Consider the following 22,494-nt stretch of genomic DNA (forward strand, 5'->3'; position numbering starts at 1 on the left):
AAAAGGGAATTGGTTTTATACTTGAAAAGGAAAATCTTCCATGGGCTGTGGGGAAAGAGCGGTGGAGTGGGACTAATTGGATAGCTCTTTCAAAGAGCCAGCAGAGGCACAATGGGCCAAATGGCCTCCTTCTGTACTCTTTGATTCCACTTTAAAAAGATGGCAGCGCTCAAAGTAGAAAAATCACTCGGTCTGGATGGGATTCATCCTAGGTTGCTGAGGGAAGTAAGGGAGGAAATAGCAGAGGCTCTGGCCACAATCTTTCAGTCCTTTTTGGAGGGTTGCAAATATTACACCCTTTTTCAAAAAGGGGAGAGGGATAAACCCAGTAACTACAGCCTAACTTTGGTGTTGGGGAAACTTCTAGAGATCATAATCCAGGACAAAATTAATTTTCGCTTGGAAAAACATGAGTTAATTAATGACAACCAACATGAATTTGTTAAAGGCAAGTCGTGTCTGACAAACTAGGTTGAGTTTTTCAATAAAAATAACAGAGAGGGCTGATGAGGGTAGTGCAGTTGATGTTGTGTATATGGACTTTCAAAAGGCATTGGAGAAGGTGCCACATAATAGACGTTAGCAAAATTGAAGCCCATGGGATTAAAGGGGCAATAGCAGCATGGATACGAAATTCGCTAAGAGACAGAATGCAGACATTGGTGGTGAACGGTTGTTTTTCAGACTGAAGTACACCGTGGTGTCCCCCAAGGGTCAGTATTAGGACCACTGCTCCTTTGGATATATATTAATGACCTGGATTTGGGTATAGAGGGCAACAGTGAGGATAATAGTAGACTGTTGAAATGGACAGACACATGGGCAGATGAAATTTAATGGAGAGAAGTGTGAAGTGATGCATTTTGGGAGGATGAATGAGGAGACACAATATAAACTAAATGGTACAACTTTAAAGGGGGTGCAGGAACAGAGAAATCTGGGGGGGTTCACATACATAAATCTTTGAAGGTGGCAGGACAAGTTGATAAAATTGTTTAAAAAGCATATGGGATCCTTGGCTTTATAGAGACATAGGGTACAAAAGCAAGAATAGTATGCTAAACCTTTATAAATCATTGGTTCGGCCTGAGCTGGAATATTGTGTGTTTAGGACAGATTTAAAGTCCTTGGAGAGAGTGCAGAGGAGAATTACCAGAGATGAGGGACTTCAGTTACATGGAGAAACTGGAGAAGCTGGGATCGTTCTCCTTAAAGTAGAGGTTAAGGGGAAATTTAATAGAGGTGTTCAAAATTCTGAGCGGTTCTGCTAAGAGTAAATAAGGTCACTCTATCTGTCCCTTATCCATACCTTCTCTGTGCCCACCTCCCAATCTCCTCTATCCCTTCTTTCTCTCCCCCCTCCTCCTCCAAACCTCCTTTCTGTCCCCCCCCCAAACCTTCTTTCTGTCCCCCCCTCCTGTCCCTTCTTTCTCTCCTCTTCCCCACTCCTCCTGTCCCTTCTTTCTCTCCTCTTCCCCACTCCTCCTGTCCCTTCTTTCTCTCCTCTTCCCCACTCCTCCTGTCCCTTCTTTCTCTCCTCTTCCCCACTCCTCCTGTCCCTTCTTTCTCTCCTCTTCCCCACTCCTCCTGTCCCTTCTTTCTCTCCTCTTCCCCACTCCTCCTGTCCCTTCTTTCTCTCCTCTTCCCCACTCCTCCTGTCCCTTCTTTCTCTCCTCTTCCCCACTCCTCCTGTCCCTTCTTTCTCTCCTCTTCCCCACTCCTCCTGTCCCTTCTTTCTCTCCTCTTCCCCACTCCTCCTGTCCCTTCTTTCTCTCCTCTTCCCCACTCCTCCTGTCCCTTCTTTCTCTCCTCTTCCCCACTCCTCCTGTCCCTTCTTTCCCTTTCCTCTGGGTCCCTCCACCCCTGTTGCCGCTTCTCCCTCTTGGCAGCGCGCGTTGCTGGCCCTCTCCTATCCCGGCCTCCCATTGGCTGGCGGTGTCGTTGCTGTGCAGCCGGGGCCGCTCCGTGCAGGTGATGGTGGGAAACCCCGTGCCGCGCCGGGAGCGGGATCCATGAGGCGGCCGCAGCCATTTTATTGACAGCTTCACATTAAATTAATCAGACCGGGGCAGAGCCGCTGCGCCGTTAGCCCGGAGACACGGTAAGAACTCGAGGTGCGCCTATAGCCCGCACTGAGGTGGGCCTGGGAGCATACACTTTAACCCCTGCTGTGGGCAAATTGAACTTGTCGAGCAGCGCAGTTGCGGCATGGGCGTGAGGCGGCTGGGCTGGGCAGTAGGCCTCAGTGCATCACTTTGTCTCCCCCCCCCCCCCCCCTTTGGCTTGCAGAGCGCACGATTTTTGGGCTAAAATTTTGTGGCTCTAATGGAAATAAATCCGATTTGCAATGTTTTTTTTGATGCAAATATGATTGCGGCAAATACGCGTGTGTTTGCGCTGCCGGAGTTTATACGTTGCGTTCGAGATAGTTCAAATTTAATGTTGCCTCTGTGCAGAGAGGCCTCCTGTCTGCGACTATCAGCAGCTTCTGAGTAGCAGTGAGCTGGTTCGAATTGCACTCTTACTCGAAACGAGCTTTGAGAGCTTTTGATCTAATTTGTAACACTTGATTTTTATTTTGCTTGCAAAAACAATCTTAAAAATCTAGATGTATTGTTTTTATGACTCTACCTTTGTTCTTTAGTTATTTTAAATTTATGCAACCTCGATCGAATGGAGTTATTTACCTTCAATTTTCTGATTTTTTTTCTCTCTCCAATTGTAACATGGGTACGAAAAACGGCGCGTTTTTTTGGCACATGGGTTCTGAGTTGTGATACATTGTCAATGTTATTTTTAGTCTTGTCTCGTAGTAGCAAATCCAGGAGTGCCGTAGTATCAATTTGCCTGGTTGATGTTTTCCATTGACATTTTCTTTAAAATGCACGGGAAAACGCATTTTTCTCCCTTTGGCGGAGAATATTTGAAAAACCGGATTCTTTGAGTCTTAAACGTACTTTTTAAATCAAGGATACTCTGAGGATTGAATATTTAACTACATTTTATATGTTTAGCTAAATTTGTCGCTTATTAGAATATAGTTTCTGCATGATCGACTGTTGATGCAACATGTGGCTTGTCCTCATTGTTGTGCAGAGTTGACGCATGGGCAAACTGGATATTTTAGTACACGTGGATTAAATAGCATAGTTTTGTTTGGTGATAAGAGTGTGAGTGGCTTTTTGGTCATAAAAGCGCTGAGAGAATGATTTGTAGCTTACATGGGAACTTTATATCCACATGCTTTGGAGTTTCATGAAGCTTAAGGGGTGTAATTTTTACCATGAAGTTTATAAATTTACTACTGAGCTTTAATGTTCAGAAACACCTTTATTTGGGAAAATGTATTGTTAGTCTAAATGTAGTTTCTATCTACCTGGGATATATACTTGACCAGTAAAGGAGTTTTGCAAGTGGTGATATGGTATAACTTACATAATGGATCTTGAGCTTTTGCATAGCAGTTTATATTTTTCATTAGTGCTTTAAAATTTATTGATGGGCCATATACTTTTTGTATTTCAGTTAGCTTAGGCACTGGATACATCTTTCCCAAGCATTTAAATTGATATGTATGTGACGTTACCTATATGTATGGTGTTTAAGTTTGAAGCTTTAATGCGGGTCATATTGTCTAATCGAAATGTTTTCTTGAAGTGGTGCCACTTGAAACTGGCAGCAATTATTCTTGTTAAATTACTACATAATTGGAGGTGAAACTTTTGTAATTTGAGCTGCATTACTGATATTTTAGTGCTCAAGGCTGGCTTATCATTTGAAAGAATTTGCTTTCTGCCCTGAAAGTTTAATCTTAAATACCACGCAATGTGTGATTGATAATTACTTAAAGATTTAATTTAATGCATGTTTTTGAACTGGATTGTGTAAATTCCATGTTATGTGTTTCATTTGTGATGGTACATTTTGCTATTTATTAAGTTTCAGAAAATTGTGCACTTGATACCACAGCTTGAAATAGAAGTATACACAGTTGAACATTCAAATTGGCATAATTTGAAATGTTTTTAAAAAAAAACATGTGGCTCTCATGGCATCCCTGCCTTCCCAGACAGTAGTGATCAGTGTGTGTGTGTGTGTGTGTGTGTGTGTGTGTGTGTGTGTGAAAAAGAATTGGAAATCGCTCCATATTGTTTTCCCTACATTACTAGTGTCTATGTGTCAAAAGTAACTAATTGGCTATGATGCCCTTTCAGACATCGAGATTGTAAAAGGTGCTATATAAACGCAAGCTTTTTTTTCCTACAATATTGGTAATTTCCAACTGCTTGTTAAAAATGGTCACTAGATGATATGAATCCAAATTTACCCCCTGTTGTATTTACATAATCAGGTAGAGGGAGGTGATTTCGTTCATGAAAAGACTTCTCAAACCAGGTTTCATTCCTTAATACGCACTAGTAGTTATATTTGGTTTATGCAACAAAAAACACATTTTCCCCTCCCAGGTGATCAACATTGTCATTTGCCTACTATACAATCACATTTTATTTTGTTGGTGTGTCAAGTTATATTTTCCTCGATTCATTGTTGTATTATGGTATTTGATCATATAATCTTACAGCACAGAAGGCAGCCATTCGGCCCATTGTGTCCTCATCCCAGATTTTCTTTTCCTCGCAGCCCTGCAAGTTTTTCCTTCGTGTGTGTGTGTGTGTGTGTGTGTGTGTGATACTATTGAATCTGCTTCCACTACCCTTTCAGCTAGTGCATTCCAGATCATAATTTGCTGCGTAAAAAAAATTCTCCTTCGCTCCCCTCTGGTTCTTTTTCTAGTTATCTTATATCTGTGTCCTCTGGTTACCGACCCACCCGCTAGAGGAAACATTTTCTCCTTAATTACTCTTATCAAACCCACTCATAATTTTGAACACCTGTACTAAATCTCCCTTTAACCTTCTTGTCTCTAAGGAGACAATCCCAACTCTGTAGTCTCTCCACATAACTGAAGTCCCTCATCACTGGTATCATTCTGGTAAATCTCTGCTGTATCCTATCCAAGGCCTTGACATCCATCCTAAAGTGTGGTGCCCAGAATTGGACACAATACTTCAGCTGGGACCTAGCCAGTGATTTATAAAGGTTTAGCATAACTTCCTTGCTTTTGTAATCTATGCCTCTGTTTATAAAGCCAAGGCTCCAATATGCCTCGTTAACAGTATTATCAACTTGTCCTGCCACCATCACGGATTTGTGTATGTGAACCCCCAGGTTTCTCTGTTCCTGGATCCCCCTTAATATTATACCACTTAATTTATATTATTTCTCATTCTTACTCCCAAAATGCATCACTTCACACCTGCATTAAATTTCGTCTGCCTATTTCACCAGTCTATGTCCTCCTGAAGTCGACTACTATCCTTCTCACTGTTTACCACATTTACCAGTTTTGTGTCATCTGCAAACTTTGAAATTGTGCCCCCATACCCAAGTCCAGCTGATTAATATATATCCAAAGGAGCAGTGGTCCTAATACTGACCCCTGAGGGACATGACTGCATACTTCCCTCCAGTCTGAAAAATAACTGTTTGCCACTACTTTCTGCTTTCTGTCTCTTAGCCAAATTCATATCCATGCTGCCACTGCTTCTTTCATCCCATGGGCTTCAATTTTGTTAACAAGTCTATTATGTAGTATTAAATCTAATGCCGTTTGAAAGTCCATATACACATCATCAACTGCACAACCGTCATCAACCATCTCCATTATTTCATCAAAGAACTCAATCTAGTTTGTCAGACACGACTTGCCTTTCGTGACCTGTGTTGGCTGGCGTTAATTAACCCAGGCTTTGCCATGTGAAATTTAATTTTGTCCCGGATTATGGTCTCTAGAAGTTTTTCCATGACTGACGTTCGGCTGACTGGCCTGTAGTTACTGGGTTTGTCCCTCTTCCCCCTTTTTGAACATGGATGTAACATTTGCAACCCTCCAGTACTCTGGCACCACACTCATTTCCAAGGAGGATTGATAGATTGTAGCCAGAACCTCTGCTATTTCCACCTGTACTTTTCTCAGCAACGTCTGATGCGTCCCATCTGGACCGGGTGACGTTTTTACTTTGAGCGCTGCCAACATTTAAGTACCTGTTTATCTATTTTTATCCTCCTTTACTGTGACATTGGTACTCATTCGTTACCTCAGCCATGCCCGCTGCTTATGCAAGATGATTTCCTTTTTGGTCCCTAATCGGCCCCACCCTTCCTTTGACTATCCTTGTAGACTGGTTTCTGTCTTAATTATATTATTCTCTGGTGTATGCACCGTTCAAAAATAACAGATGCACAACTGCGGTTTGTGTGAATTTTTGGTTAGCTGCAAGTAATGTGGTTGTTCAGAAATACTTGTTTTAAGGTTTGGATATTTGTTTTTTTTTATTCATTCAAGACAAGTTTTTTGAAATAGAGAAGCATTCATTCAAAAATATGCTTGTGCTTTGATTTGGAATTAGATTTTCTGAGGTGAAAGGAGTAAGGTTCTGCTGTCCAGGAAACTGACATTATTTACACTGCCAGTGTGTTAGCTTTTGTGAATTTTTGCTCAATAGATTGTGCTTATCAATATGAGTGATCACAGTAGGGGCTGATCAAGTTTGTTTAAATTATTACTAAAGTGTAAAATAACTGCTCTGGATAAATCTTTGCCGAGATAACTCGGTACTGGAAGATTTTCCTCTGTACCAAGTACCAGCATCAAGCACCATCAGGTCAGGCATAGTTCCAGTTAGATATGTAGCATAGAGCCCACTCTCCGCAGATTTAATAAGGTGCCTGAATTCCAAGCTCAGGAGAGCACCCCTACTGAACCAGCGTGACATTTCCATTTCCTACACTAGCCATCTCTGTTTCTGAGTGGTGAATAGTGGGCAGTTTTTGCGTTGTGGACTTAAGCCCACTGGGAAATGCCCAAACTCATTTCACTTAGGACCTTTAAATGCTTTAGGACAGAAGAAACTTTCATCTCGTTTGTCTGGGCTAGATTTAAACTCTGGTCCCAGAGGTGAAGGAACAGTGTTCTTGCCCACTGTACCGCCCCAAGTCCCCGTGTTTACGTAGCATTTTGAAATAAAGCCTTGTGACAATTTGATATGCAGAGGATAAAAAAATGGTCTTAAATAGTATTATTTTTTTCATTCCAGCTGTAATTAGAAATGGCTACTGAGGTGAATGGAAATGCAGCGCAGGTGAAGGAGGAGGAAGAACCCATGGATACCTCATCTGCTGTCACCCATTCAGAACACTACCAGGTGCTAATAGATGCTGGCTTGCCACAGAAAGTAGCAGAAAGGCTAGATGATATCTTTCAAACAGGTATAATATGCCCTGACCTGTGGTTTTAGTAGTCCAAACTATTGCTTTAACCTGAAAATGATATGTAACTGGCAAAGTCCTGATTTGCTGTGTCAAATTTGAGAGAGATGGATTTGATACTTGATGTATTTGTTGAATTCAAAAGATATTGCTGTTTATTATTTCTGCCAGCATTTGTAGTGGTATTGGTAGTGCATTATTTTGTGTGTCATTAATTTGTGTAGGGCTCAAAATTAAAGCAACGGAACCACTGGAGGGCAGGAGCAATAGCTGACGGTAGTCACTGTCCGCTGAGTTAAATGCTTAAAACAAGCTTGGTGTATTTTCACAGGTGTTTGAAAGTTGTGTGCACAAAAAGCATACACAAAACATATATGATACGTTTGGTAGGCAGTTATTGTGAAAAATTTTGTTTATATGTACATGTGCTTATAGCTGCATTGTTAAATGCATTGATCTTAGTTTAGTACATTTGCTAATTTTGAGCCCTACCTAAACTGCTAATGTCTATTATTGCATACAACCATAAAGTGGAGATATGCAATATGTTTTTAGCGCCTGCTGAAGGCAAGTAATAGTTTTGATGTGCTTCTGGTATTACAGTACTTGTTTAACTTAGTTTGTGGCATCACATCAAATATCCAGAGGGGTTGAGTGACTGCTCTATGTCATACTCTAATTGCATCATATTTTCCTCAGAGATTGAGCTAAGTCAGTTGAATCGCATTTCAAATTAAGTTAATTTGATATTAAGTCCACAATAACGCATGTGTAAAAAACATTAAAATATCTTCAGAAGGTGTTCGCTGTGGAATATTGCTTGCAAGTGAGGAGAATGGAACAATTCAGAAATGTAAATATATAATTTTAAAGCATGGGGGGGTGCTTTAATAGCTTTATGTAAGTGGCTTTCACCTCTACAACATTCTGTTTCCCATTTTGAAAATCCTACTGCTGAAAATTAAAGTTGCCCTGGTTAGTTACTGCTGCAGGAGCTGTATATATTAACTTGTTATGCAGTTTAGGTTTCCAGCTTGCCACCGTTTTAATGCTGAATGCTTACAATTGAAGTTTGTTGCAGTGATAGAAATTTGAAGTACGGCTAAATCCTAAATATTCAAATAAATGTTGTTTTTAGAACATTAGCTAAGGTGGTCTTAGGGGCTGAGTTGAGTGTAAGATGGATTTCCCTCCTGATGAGATATAGTTAAATTAAACTAATCAGTTCACAAAAGGTACATATGGTATATGAAAAAGAGTTTGTGTGCATGGATGCTGCATGTATTATATCCAATAAATTGAATTTGTATCTGGTTTCTTTGTATGTGTGTTGCAGGTTATTCCTGTATTTTTCATAGTATGTTAAAATATGCAAATACCTAATGTGGGCATCAGAAGCTCGTGTTATCACTCAGAACACAGTGGTTCAAAGATTAATCAGTTTATGGAAACTTAGTCAGAAGCTGCAAATGATGTGGGCGGTAAGTTAAAACGTGCCTAAGAATTTCCACACAGCTCTGAAGACATGGATAAAGCAGAAACCCAGTTAATGTCATTGCATTTTTTTTTGTATTTTTTCCTCTGTTCCTAACCTTAACTTGAAAGCAGTTGTATAAATTTTCGATATAGGTCATGAAATTGGTACACTTGTACGAATTTATAGACACTCAAAAGTGCAATATTTAATTTGACTATTATTAGCAAACGATTGTAATTATGCTTTTAATTTTGTTTTCAGGGATAGTATCTTATGCTGATCTTGATGAGAGAGCCATTGACGCCCTCAGAGAGTTCAATGAAGAAGGAGCACTGTCCGTATTGCAACAGTTTAAGGAAAGTGACCTATCACACGTGCAGGTAATATAAAATGCAAATTTGCTCTGCTGATATGTTGTAGTGGTTAGGGAACAATTTGCACTTTTTTGGCAATTGAGAAATTAAAAGGAGCATTGATTTTGGTTTTCCTTCAGTTTCATACAGTTGGAAGGAAGATGTAAAATGTCAAAAGGAAAACTCAAATCAAAAAATTTTGAAAGAAAAACTGTAACTAAAGAGAAGAATGGCAGGAAATGTAGACAAAAAAATGAGGGGGCGCAGTTTATAACATTTGATGTCATAAAACAAAATCTTCTGTATTTGACTCTTAATTTCAAATAATGCTTTCAACCAGTGTTGCAATTTCACATTATTGGTACCAATCTTTCCTTTTAGAATAAAAGTGCCTTTCTGTGTGGAGTAATGAAAACCTACAGGCAGCGGGAGAAGCAAGGTAGCAAAGTACAGGATGCTACCAAGGGTCCCGATGAGTCAAAAATTAAGGTAAAGGTGTTTTTGAAAATAAATGGGTTACAGTGGAAATATGCCAGATGGGTTTGTGTTTGCTTCTGATGGGTATGGCAGGGGAAAGGCGGATAAACAGTGTGGAAATAAATTCCAAATAAAGTCTACAAAAGTCTCTATATTTGGATTAATTAATTGCATAAAGCATCATAGTATTGCTGTAGTTTTGGATTCCATATATTTAACACAGAAATGATGCTCTGTTCTTTGCAAAAGGGTTGGCTATCCTCTTTCAACCAGCCAGTTGACTAGTATTAGCAACGGGGGCTTGTTAGAGTTCCCCTTTTTGCTGTTTTGCCACCTATTAAGAACATGGAGGACACTTTAATAGCTCCTGTGTCTTTGTGTGAAGTGATTTTCACCTCTCCATAAAGTATTTTGCCTGCAGTCCTGAAAGCCTTGTTAGATTAAAAACACTACATTTTGCACATTACATGTCTGCAGTTCTTCTTCATATGTTCAGTAAACGACCCAAGAATTGTGTGTACACATGCTCTCTGGAAATCTTGAGTGTAATGAATGAAGTGCCACTAGCAAGGTCTTGTTCTGAAGGTGTGCTTAGCTTTTCACAATGGACACTAGTTACCCTGTCATGTGATTGCATTATAAAATGTTATCAACTTCTGTATGTTCAAAAACAACTTGCATTTATAGAACGGCTTTCGTGTAGCAAAAATGTGCTAGGGTGATTCACAGTTGGGGGAAGGGGTCAAATCACAGTAAGATTTGGGGAGGGAGTCTAAGGATGAGGTTATAATGAGACTTTTGATGGTCTGGAGAGAAAAAGCAACGTAGGGGAGGTTGAAGAGAATTTGGGTGTAGATGACTGACGGCTTTGAGACCTTAAATATATTTGCTTTGTGCAATTGAGAAATAATGATGAAAGGTCAATGCCCATCGTGTAGGACATCCCTAAAGTTGCTACAGTGTCCATGAAAAGTTGATGAGATATTTAAAGTACTCTTTGGAGTATCGTAAACCTGTCTGGATTCAGGGAGACATCTGAGATGTAGCAGTGTGGAAATTCTCACATCACTATCATCTTTGTGTCTCTTTTAGGAGAGACAAAGGCAGTTAGATTGCTCAACTGGTTGTAATTATATGTTGACTCTTAATTACGTGTGTTTGCAATTTTACCTATTTTGTATTTCTCCTAGGCAAAAAAAACAATAAAATACTAATAACATTCTTCAAATATTGGTATAGAATTCACATGAGTTGTTAATACATTATTTAGGCATTGCTAGAACGGACAGGCTACACTTTGGATGTAACTACAGGGCAAAGAAAGTATGGTGGTCCTCCTCCTGACGGTGTGCATTCAGGTCCACAGCCTGGAATCGGAACAGAGGTTAGTAATTTACTATGATAAGGTATCAATACTATAAATTGTTGAACTGGTTCAACTTAGAACATGCTCACATGAGGGCATTTGTTCTGAGCTTCAGTTGTTAAGTTTAAAAAGAGAATAGGTGTACAAAGAATTCATGAATGTGAAATCAATATGTAATGTTTTGGAAGGTTAGAATCAGTGCATCTGACAACAACTTCACTGTCGCCAAATTCATCCTGTGTACTTTACTATGGCGCATCTTTTATGTAAGCCGTTAGTTTATTTTCTTATTCCAAAATTATTTAATTTGAATTATGTTAATAATTCAGATCATAAAAGAAAACGACACCTTTGCTGTTTTATTAAAATAGCTTAATTCGAACTACTGGATCATTAGAATTTTTGAGGATAAACCCAAAATTGAATTAACAGCAGTAAACTGTACCAGCAGGATACAACTCACTCAAAATACATGCACTTGTAACTTTTTTTTGTTGAATCATTACTGTCTTTCAAGGAAAGGAACCTGCAACCCCTACCTAGTCAAGCTTACACATTACATTAGTAAACAGACTAGGGCTCTGATAGAGGTCTTTTAAGATAATGAAAGGGTAGATGTAGAGGAAATGTTTCCACTTGTGGGTGAGTCCAAAACTAGAGGTGATCAATAAGATAGACACTTACAAATCCAATAGGGAATACAGGAGAAATGCCTTTACCTAAAGAGTGGTAAGAATGTGGAACGTGCTACCACAAGGAGGTAGTTGAGGCAATAGCATCGATGCATTTAAGGGGAAGCTTGATAAGCACATGAGGGAGAAAGGAATAGAAGGGTATGCTGATAGGGGGGAGGAGGCTCTTGTGGATTATAAATGCCGGCATAGATCAATTGGTCCGAATGCCCTGTTTCTGTGCTGTAGACTCGATGTAACATCGTGGTTGATTCTTAATGTCCTCTGAAGTCATTCTGTTGTACAGACAGTTGCTTAAAGGATGAGCAGCCTTGCCAGCATCACCCACATCCTAACACCAAATAAAAAATAAGTTTTGGGTAGTAATAAATGCACTTGCACGATGCAACAACCGAGCTATACAGGCTAGAGAGGGGCAAAGTCAGGCAGGGTTCCCTGATGGAAAGACGAAAAAAAACTTGCATTTATGTAGTGCCTTATGATGTCTTCAGGATATTTCAAAGAACTTCAGTTAGTGAATTATTTTTGAAGTGCAGTCACTGTCTTGTAGACCAACAGCAGCCCATTTGCGCACAGTAAGGACCCACGAGCTTTTTGCTGATGGCACCTCTCACTGTAGCACTCCTTCACTGTCAGCCTAGAGTATATGCTGAAATCTTGGAGTGAGGCTTGAATCCACAAACTTGTAACTTGGACGAGAGTGCTACCAACTGATCCAAATTGACGCTGTTTTGTCGTTGTGTGGCTGTCGGTGAGGACAGGATTAGGTTTAGCTGTAATGTGCACATGGTCAAATAGCCTGATGATGCTTGCTACCTCAGTGTGCCCATGAAGAATGGCTACTTGGAAGACATATGAGGGCTGCTTTCACCCATGGTACTGCTCATCAGCATAAGTCAACCTTTAGAGGAGAAGGGCAGAAATTGAATTGGAAATCTTCACCTTTTTCTGCAAATGTGACATTACATGTACAATAAAGACAATTTCCCATAGCCCAAATTATCTGAGTATGTACGTAAACACCGTCTGCTGCCTGCATCCCAATCCACATTGACGTATATAAATTGATTTTGTCATCTAAGTGGCCGCTGCATAGATCAAACCCCAAATTTCTGACAGCAGATGGAGGATGTTAAGGTAAGAGAGAAAAGGAAGGAGGGAGAGTTGACTTTTTGTACATGCACATATTAATTTGGACTGCTTACTTCATACCCTGGGGATTACTAAGTGTAACTGTTAGTAATTGTTCCTTGCTGCTTCTCACTAAGGTTCCAAGTCTCTTGAATGTGGAATCGGAGTGCGTCGACTGCAAAGCATGTGTTTCCTTGTTAGCTGTCTTCCATACAGGATTAATCCATAGCTGAAGGCGACTAACTGACCTTGTTTTGTTTTAGCACCAAAACATACTTTTACCTTGTTGGTTGAGTAACATACTGAGATTCACAAACTTAATTTACATAGAATTACAGCACAGAAACAGGCCATTCAGCCCAACTGATCTATGCCAGTGTTTATGCTCCACACAAGCCTTCTTCCACCCTACTTCATCTAACCCTATATGCATAAACTGTTCCTTTCTCCCTCATGTACTTACCTAGCTTCCCCTTAAATGCACCTGTGCTATTATTTCTAATCTTATTTGAGAGTTCTACACTGTTAACATTCTGAAGAGGAGTGAAAGATTATATTAGATAGGTTATGGCATGGGCAAATATTCTCAAGTTGCATTTACAATTTGATTGCTTTGGTACCATAGGTATTCGTTGGGAAGATACCCCGGGATTTGTATGAAGATGAATTAGTTCCATTGTTTGAAAAAGCTGGTTCTATCTGGGATCTGCGACTAATGATGGACCCTCTGTCTGGTCAGAACCGTGGCTATGCTTTTGTGACTTTCTGCAACAAGGATGCAGCACAAGAGGCTGTCAAACTGGTAAGAATCATTTCTATTTTAATACTAGAATTCCAAAATCCATGCATAAAAACAGATATAAAATTTAGACTATACTGCAGTTTTTTTTGGACGTGTCAGTTTTTCAAAAAATCTTTTCTACCCAAAGTGCTGCAATAAAGGTGAGAGTTTCCATTGAAAATCACAGTGCCTGATATATCTGGATTGGGAAGGACCACTGCACAAATGTTAACACAAGTTGAATCTCTACATCTTTTCTTTTGTAGTGCGATAACTATGAAATCCGTCCTGGTAAACACATTGGAGTTTGCATTTCTGTGGCCAACAACAGGCTGTTTGTCGGTTCCATTCCAAAGAACAAGACCAAGGAAAACATAATGGAAGAATTCAGCAAAGTCACAGGTTAGGACAGAGGACACCCAGATGGCAAAAAACAATGTATACCTTTTTTAAACTATTATGAGTTTTTAAAAATCTGTGGATGTGCATCTCAGGGCTGGATGGAACTTCTGTTCCTTTAATTGTGATCCACCACTTCTGTTCCTTGTTTAGAACTCAAAATAACTGCTGTGCACACTTTCTTCACAAAACAGTGACACTTTTTTTGTTTGCAAATTATTACTTATTACTTTCTGGAGCTCCCTGTATTTTGCAGCATGTATATGTGGCAAACACACACTTGCATTATTCACTTCAGTGCTGCGCTATAAGAGGTGCTATGCCGTCTTTCAGATGAATGTTAAACCAAGGCCCTGTCTGCCCTTTCAGGTGGATGTAAAAGATCCATGGCACTATTTCGAAGAGTAGCAGGGGAGGACCCCGGTGTTCTGGCCAATATTTATCCCTCAACCAACATCACTAAAACAGATTGTCTGGTCATTATCTCATTGCTGTTTGTGGGAACTTGCTGTATGCAAATTTGCTTGCGCATTTGCTTACATTACGACAATGACCACACTTCACCGGCTGTAAAGTGCTTTGGGACGGCCTGGGGTTGTGAAAGGTGCCATATAAATGCAATTTTGTTTTCTTTTACAGATTTCAGTTCTTAATATATACAGTTCTTAATATACTTAATCATTGTGCTTCTACTTCAATATTATCTTACAATCACTACTGTTGTAAATTTCCCTGTTCACGAGGCATTGAGAGTGCGATGCATGCTCTAAATATTTGGACAGTCTGATTTTGAACGGAGTAACATTTAAATTTTTTTTTGGTGTGAATTTCTTCGTGCGCATTTTCAAATTAAGCGATGTTTGTGGTGGGGAATGGAAGATGTAGCATTTTGGGCATCTAGTGCCAACATGAATTCTATGATTCTATGAAGTACAGCTAGCTGGTCAAGTATAGCAAATGGTGGCTCTAACTGGAATAATTTCTAGAACAAAATGCTAGTGTCCTATGTAAATCGCTGCTGCCCAAACACAAGCCAGAATGTTTTGTCAATGCAGAGCAAGTTTTTTGCTATGTATTAAAATATAATAAATGCCACTTAGATTTTTTTTCTGCAAATGAAATTTCCACCAACTCCAACATTGTGGTGATGTTGAATAGTGCATGACTCCAACATTGAATATTTTATGATGCAAATTAGTACCAAGCTATGTATGGAGTGTTGGAGGTTATTGCATCTTTTGGAGCTAACAGTGACTGGATAAGAAGTTAAAGATCAAAATGCAGACTAAATTAAGCATGAGATACCACAATTCTGATTTTTTGGCTTCGGAACAATGTTCGGTATCTGTTCAATGACTGTCGAAGAATTGGTATTGCTGGGCAGCCAACAAAGTATAAAGAAATTTATAGATTTGGAAGAAATATCCAAGATAACCATAGAAAGGTTGCCATCTGCCACCTTCAATGATTTGTGCCCATATACCCTCAGAGTAAGAGTTGGAGGATTGTTATTTATCTTTGTGATTCAAGTTGTGATCTCATTTCTGATATTTTAATCACAATGGTGTTAATTGCCTTGTAACTTTTGGTTATGTGATTGTTTTATGGTGTTATGCCCACTTGAACTTCATGATACATTGGGATGTATTGCAGATGAGGTGGAATTAACTTTTGGATGATGGATTCTAACTTGTCCTTCTGTTGGTTAGCACAGATTTGTTCTGTCAAATTAATTTTTCTTTTCCTCTTCTGCAGAGGGTCTCACTGATGTTATCCTTTATCATCAGCCTGATGATAAGAAGAAAAACAGGGGCTTCTGTTTTCTAGAATTTGAGGATCACAAATCTGCTGCTCAGGCCAGGCGAAGATTAATGAGTGGCAAGGTTAAAGTGTGGGGAAACGTAGTCACTGTGGAATGGGCAGACCCGGTAGAGGAACCAGATCCGGAGGTGATGGCAAAGGTAATGTGTCCAAAAGCAAACGGAAAATTATTTTTTAGCAAGAGAATAATGCTCATATTTAAATGGACAAAAATGTTCCACAAGATGCCAAGTGGCCTATGGTTTGGTTTTGTTGTGGACAAAACCTGGAGCCAACATATCTTGTCATTTTATGTACTACAGCATTGTAACAGTTGTACTGGCATCTATTAACAAGCTACTTGAGTGCACAGTTTAGCAATGAAAATTTTTCAAAACAATTCAGATTTCCTTCTAATGCACAAAGTAAATTGCAAATGTCATACTTAGTTTTTTATCTTCCAGGCTGCACTGAAGCTGTTCAGAGGTCTAGATTGGATCCAAGTTCTAGCTCTATTGCTTTAATCAACTTTTTTTCTGATGTCTTGTTCATATTCAATGTCACGTTGATTTAATTAACTGTATTTGGTGATTTGCCATCGAGTACAAGGGATTTGCCAATTTATTACTGGATGCATTTGGTACTAGTGCAGTATTGTGTTTCAGCATTTGGGTTTGAAGTCATAGTTGGCATTGGCCAAATTTGTTTTCTGTTTCCCCCCCCCACCCCATACAGGTCAAAGTGCTGTTTGTAAGAAACCTGGCCAGCTCTGTAACAGAAGAAATACTAGAAAAGACTTTCAGTCAGTTTGGAAAACTGGAACGGGTGAAAAAGTTGAAAGATTATGCTTTTGTTCATTTTGAGGACCGGGATGCAGCAGTAAAGGTTTGTGCAAGTTCAGCTGTATAATCTATTTCAGTTGACAGCATAGCTACATACTTCGGTTAGTGGCACAAAGTACCACATTCATAGAGATTACCATGATGTTTGCAAATTTAGTGATGAATGAGGTTTTTGCAATATAAATTCATTGAAAAAGGTTGTCACCCTATTGCATGTTTAAGGTAAATGTAAGGAATCTTACAACACCAGGTTATAGTCCAACAATTTTATTTGAAAATCACAAGCTTTCGGAGATTATCTCCTTCGTCAGGTGAGTGAGTGAATGAGAGGTTCTCAAATCGCATATCTTACACTTCATGTTTAAGGTAAACTAACAGATTCGTATAAAGTTCAGAATTAATAATTGGACCATTTTGTGTACAACCCCAGGGCATGTGCTTGTAACCTGCCTGAATGTTGCTTTTTAGTAACACCATATTCTTCATTTGATTTCCCCTTCCCCAAAACACAATTCCAGTGGAATAATGTATTCCATTTAAAACATTCATATTATTTGAACAGATTGCAATATAATTGGCATGCAAGATTCCAAATAAATTAAAAATCTAACATCTGACATTTTTACTTAAGTTCCCTCCACTTTTCAGTCACTGACCTTTCAAAACTGGGAACATTTGGAACTGTTTGCATGTCTTGTTTGTGCTTTAGCAAGAAGCAAAATGATACTTCACCTGCAACCTAGATGGATTTCTCTAGAGGATAACCAAACTTTATGAACCAAATTTTGCTGTAGCAGGGCATCCAATGGCGTCTGCCATTGGTTAAACTTGTCTGTGCACGTCTTAGTTTTTAAATTTTTTGCATGGCAAGTTGATGAAAGTGCAAGCTGATGACATCACAGTGAGGGAAACAGGGCATCTGGGACCTGAATGAACAGGGCAAGCAACTGAGCAACTCCTTAACCAATCAGCTTGAAGGATTGTGAAATGAACAGTGCAAGGACTGAGAAGGAAGTGTAAATTCGAGTGGGTGAATTCAATGTCGAATCAGGTACAGAAAGAGAAATTGAGAGAAACGAGGTAGAAAGGAAAAGTTTAAAAAAATTAATTAAATTTACATTTTTAAAATCTTCAACATTCAATGTCAAATCAGGTACAGAAAGATAGAAATATAGATGGGGAAAGAAAGATTGGATTAAGAAAAAGAGAGAAAAGTAAAGTAAAACTTTTAAATTTTACTTTTTTGAAATCTCCAACAACAATTAAAACCTGAAGGAATGAGATTCCACACTTGTAATAGTTAATTTTCAGTGCTAGAGGTTGATTGGCAGTAATTAACACTTATCACGTCATTAAAAGTATACTTAAACTGGAATGGACAAGACGTAACTTTCTGTAACGAGGTTAGTTTGTATCTACCGCGCAAGTACAGCAAATACATTTCAGTGGTGAGGCGGTTTTCATAAAGCTAACGGTGGAGCAGCGCAGCTTGGACAGCAACTTTTGGATATTTGAATTTAACCGTGCATGTGACCCTCACCTGAAGTTGCTGTACCATTTGCACATAAATAGCAGCAAGTGCCATTAGCCTCACCGTTATTTTGACAGCAAAATCTGGGCCAATGTATGTCATCCTTCACAAAACGTGCCTTCTGAGAGTAGTGCATGCTTTGAACTACATGTGCTTCATTTTTGTATTTGTAAAAAAAAAGTCACCTCACCAACGTAAAAATTTATTTATGAATTAACTTCAGTTATACTTCTTTAGAAAATACGCATAATGGGAATCAACAATGCTTTGTCTTACTGAACTTTCTGTACTTGAACATTAATTTGATACATTAGAAACTTTCATAGGCATGTGAGTAAAATTGATTAGTGAATATGGCGAATTAAATTTTTGTTTTCTTTTAATTCTGAATGTATTTGGAATATATATCATAAAAGTGGTGCTTTAGTGCATAACACATTATATCATGGTGTAACATGACGTGGAATCATTACTGCCCGTTTCCTAAACAGCAAGCTCACGTTATCAGTCCTGCTATCAGGATAAAATCCAGTTAAGGTTGGAGGGGCTTTCCCTCTGGGCTGAGAGAGAAAATCATAATTCCAGGCCATTAACAAATTAAGTACAAGATACTTTACATTTATATTGAAACCAAGTAATCAGTGACAGAGTTAGTAAGTTTGCAGATGACACCAAGATTGGTGGCATTGTGGATAGTGAAGAAGGTTATCCAGGATTGCAACGGGATCTTGATAAATTGGGCCAGTGGGCCGATGAATGGCAGATGGAGTTTAATTTAGATAAATGTGAGGTGATGCATTTTGGTAGATCGAATCGGGCCAGGACCTACTCCGTTAATGGTAGGGCGTTGGGGAGAGTTATAGAACAAAGAGATCTAGGAGTACAGGTTCATAGCTCCTTGAAAGTGGAGTCACAGGTGGATAGGGTGGTGAAGAAGGCATTCAGCATGCTTGGTTTCATTGGTCAGAACATTGAATACAGGAGTTGGGATGTCTTGTTGAAGTTGTACAAGACATTAGTAAGGCCACACTTGGAATACTGTGTACAGTTCTGGTCACCCTATTATAGAAAGGATATTATTAAACTAGAAAGAGTGCAGAAAAGATTTACTCGGATGCTACCGGGACTTGATGGTTTGACTTATAGGGAGAGGTTGGATAGACTGAGATTTTTTTCCCTGGAGAGTAGGAGGTTTAGGGGTGATCTTATAGAAGTCTATAAAATAATGAGGGGCATAGATAAGGTAGATAGTCAAAATCTTTTCCCAAAGGTAGGGGAGTCTATAACGAGGGGGCATAGATTTAAGGTGAGAGGGGAGAGATACAAAAGGGTCCAGAGGGGCAATTTTTTCACTCAAAGGGTGGTGAGTGTCTGGAACGAGCTGCCAGAGGCAGTAGTAGAGGCGGGTACAATTTTGTCTTTTAAAAAGCATTTGGACAGTTACATGGGTAAGATGGGTATAGAGGGATATGGGCCAAGTGCAGGCAATTGGGACTAGCTTAGTGGTATAAACTGGGCGACATGGACATGTTGGGCCGAAGGGCCTGTTTCCATGTTGTAAACTTCTATGATTCTATTCTATGACTTCCTTTTGCTTGGCAAAGGATTTTAGGCCTGGGTGGATGGAAGGAATTGAGGTAAAGGCCTGGAGATGGGAGGACTTAGGAATAAGTAAAATCACATACTTCGGTGACTGTACCTAGTAATATTATTGATGCGATCTATATAATGGAGAAATCAGGAAAACAAAATTAGGTATTTTGAAGTATGTTATAAAAACTAGTTGATTCTACTTGAGTATACATGCCTAGCCTAATTTAGTCGCATGAGAAGGACCATGTTGTTTTGATATGAATTCTTTTGCATAACATTTGTGCTTCCCATCAATCTTGCAATTGATTTATAAGTTGAAAATACTATTGCTTCCTTTACATTATTTTTCAATGGTGCTTGGACCATTTGAGACCATCCAGATCAATTGTGTTTTTAGCATACTCATAAATGTGAACTGGAGGTCATTTTTTAAAATTCCTGTTTTACCAGAACAACCTCTACAAGATATGTTCCGCAGTTTCTAATGTAAAAGATTTAAACATTAACTTAGGTTGATGACTTGGTCATTGCATGGATATGTTGCCCTCTGGTAAGTTGTTGGAGATAGTGACATCAATAGTAATTAATAAAAATTGAAATAACTGATGCCCAGTCTGTGTTTTGGCCTCTAGTCCATATTCCAATATTCCAAAATTTCACCAGTAAAGTCTATTCAAGGAAAAAGATGCATTTGGTATATAAAATTATTAACATTGGGCCTTCCTATCCTTTTCTATCAACATTTGTAATTACATTTTTACAAATCTTTTGGGTTTTTAAAATCCCGATGGGTTTAAAATACAAACTGTTTTCAGTTGATGCCTTAGACCCATTTAGAATCAAAAGATTGGTGACTGAGGAGGGGAGATGTGTAGGGTCTGAGTGGATGAGCTGAGATGGGCCGAATGGCATTCCTCTTGTGTATCTTGTACTCATGTGATTTTTTTTGCATAGGCGATGGATCAAATGAATGGAAGAGAAATTGAAGGAGAAGACATTGAAATAGTTCTTGCAAAACCACCAGACAAGAAAAAGAAGGAACGTCAGGCTCAAAGGCAGGCAACAAGAACCCAAGTGTAAGTTGATTCATATCTAGAAACGGTGCAACTGATGTATGGTTCTTCTATGCATCTAATGAAACGTCTTTCTTTTATAGGTATGAAGACTATTATTACTACCCCCCACCCCGTATGCCACCTCCAATGAGAGGCCGAGTCCGTGGAAGTAGAGGTAGTGGTTATGGCTATCCCCCAGATTATTATGGCTATGAAGATTACTATGATGATTATTATGGTTATGATTATCATGATTATCGTGGTGGATATGAAGATCCATACTATGGTTACGATGATGGATACCCAGTCCAGAGAGGAAGAGGTGGAAGGGGTGGTAGAGGTGCAATTCCCCCTCCCAGAGGTCGTGGTGTACCGCCACCCCGAGGAAGGGCAGGATATCCTCAACGTGGAGCACCGATGGGACCTCCAAGAGGTGCTAGGGGTGGCAGAGGAGGCCCACAGCCACCGCAAAGAGGACGTGGAGCCCGTGGTGGCAGAGGCAACCGTGGTGGCAACGTAGGAGGAAAGCGAAAAGCCGATGGGTACAACCAGCCAGATTCCAAGCGACGCCAGACTAACAACCAACAGAATTGGGGCTCCCAACCCATCGCTCAGCAACCTCTCCAGCAAGGTGGTGATTATTCTGGTAACTATGGTTACAATAATGACAACCAGGAGTTTTATCAGGATACTTATGGGCAGCAATGGAAGTAAACAAATGGGGGTTTCAGTGAGATTGTTGAGACCCGATTGGCTAAACTCTGCAACCTTCAAATCTGATTGGCTTAACTCTACATCCTTCAGTACAGATTGGCTGCCACATGCATTTTGCTGACATCAAGAATCACTATTGTATATACCAGATTTTTTTTTCATAAATGCACTTGGACATTTCTGGCTTACATTTTCCCTTTACAATTCTTTGGGGGAAAGATGCTTTTTATTTTGTTTTTAAGCTACTTTTTAGCAGTTTGAAAGGAAACTTTGGACTTTGCTTTCAGATGTTGGGCACAATTTTCAATCATGGTTTTGCAGAATTGACTGGTATTGGACAGTTTCACTGGTTTGTGGCTTTGGGATTAGACTGCCATTGGAGTATGCTGTATATACAGTAAATGCTAGTGTTTTGTCTTAGTAGTTTTAAGATGAGCTTGCAGTTTAAAACCATTTTTAAGTTTTCTTGTACTGAAAGTAACATTTAACTGTGTGTTTTGCATTTGTAGAGTAGGTAAATTGTGTTTTTAAAAAAAATGTTAGCTTCACACCTTTAAGAATCTGCCCTACAAAATTTGGTTTGGCTTAATCGTACAACCCGTGGCGTTTTGTTCATTGATGTGATTGTATTTACAATTTATTGTTCATGTCAAATTTCAATAAAACTTAAAACTATATTATCCAAAAATTCATGATTCAAATTCAATTGTGTCCTGAAAATTTGATTGATTAGAAATGTGATTACCTTCAAACCAATAGCTTTCCCCCAAAAAACTGCTTATGTGAGTGATCAAATTAATAGTTTGACTTTCTGTATAGCCTTGTTTTTCACAAAGGAAAGAGGGAGTGAAAGTGTAGAGTTTGTAGCAGATGATGTCTTTCCATTAGTTGTGAAGTTTGGAATAAGTCTGCTTTATAGTTTTCAAAACTATTTTAAAGCATGTTACTCTTTAT

General features: G+C 39.2%; 1 protein-coding gene across 7 annotated transcripts in view; it reads left to right on the top strand.

Annotated features, from left to right (window-relative positions):
• Positions 1-1,975: 1,975 nt before the first annotated feature.
• The window catches only part of LOC137342672 (heterogeneous nuclear ribonucleoprotein R), a 45,002-nt gene continuing 24,483 nt past the window's right edge, over positions 1,976-22,494 (top strand). For 5 of the 7 annotated variants that reach the window (XR_010967320.1, XR_010967321.1, XR_010967322.1 and 2 more), the window contains exons 1-11: positions 1,976-2,101; positions 7,158-7,329; positions 9,068-9,186; positions 9,541-9,648; positions 10,907-11,020; positions 13,451-13,627; positions 13,873-14,008; positions 15,761-15,966; positions 16,541-16,690; positions 20,726-20,847; positions 20,928-21,457. Coding sequence is in view for 2 of the 7 variants with exons in the window: in XM_068006744.1 (XP_067862845.1) it covers positions 7,170-7,329; positions 9,068-9,186; positions 9,541-9,648; positions 10,907-11,020; positions 13,451-13,627; positions 13,873-14,008; positions 15,761-15,966; positions 16,541-16,690; positions 20,726-20,847; positions 20,928-21,540 (1,905 nt within the window). In the remaining 5 variants the exon portion in view is untranslated. Of the gene's footprint in view, positions 2,102-7,157; positions 7,330-9,067; positions 9,187-9,540; positions 9,649-10,906; positions 11,021-13,450; positions 13,628-13,872; positions 14,009-15,760; positions 15,967-16,540; positions 16,691-20,725; positions 20,848-20,927; positions 22,229-22,494 lie in introns of those variants that run through there. The other 2 variants (XM_068006744.1, XM_068006746.1) reach the window with 2 other exon arrangements.

This window comes from Heptranchias perlo, chromosome 26 (assembly GCF_035084215.1).
Source record: "Heptranchias perlo isolate sHepPer1 chromosome 26, sHepPer1.hap1, whole genome shotgun sequence".
NCBI classification, from domain to species: domain Eukaryota; kingdom Metazoa; phylum Chordata; class Chondrichthyes; order Hexanchiformes; family Hexanchidae; genus Heptranchias; species Heptranchias perlo.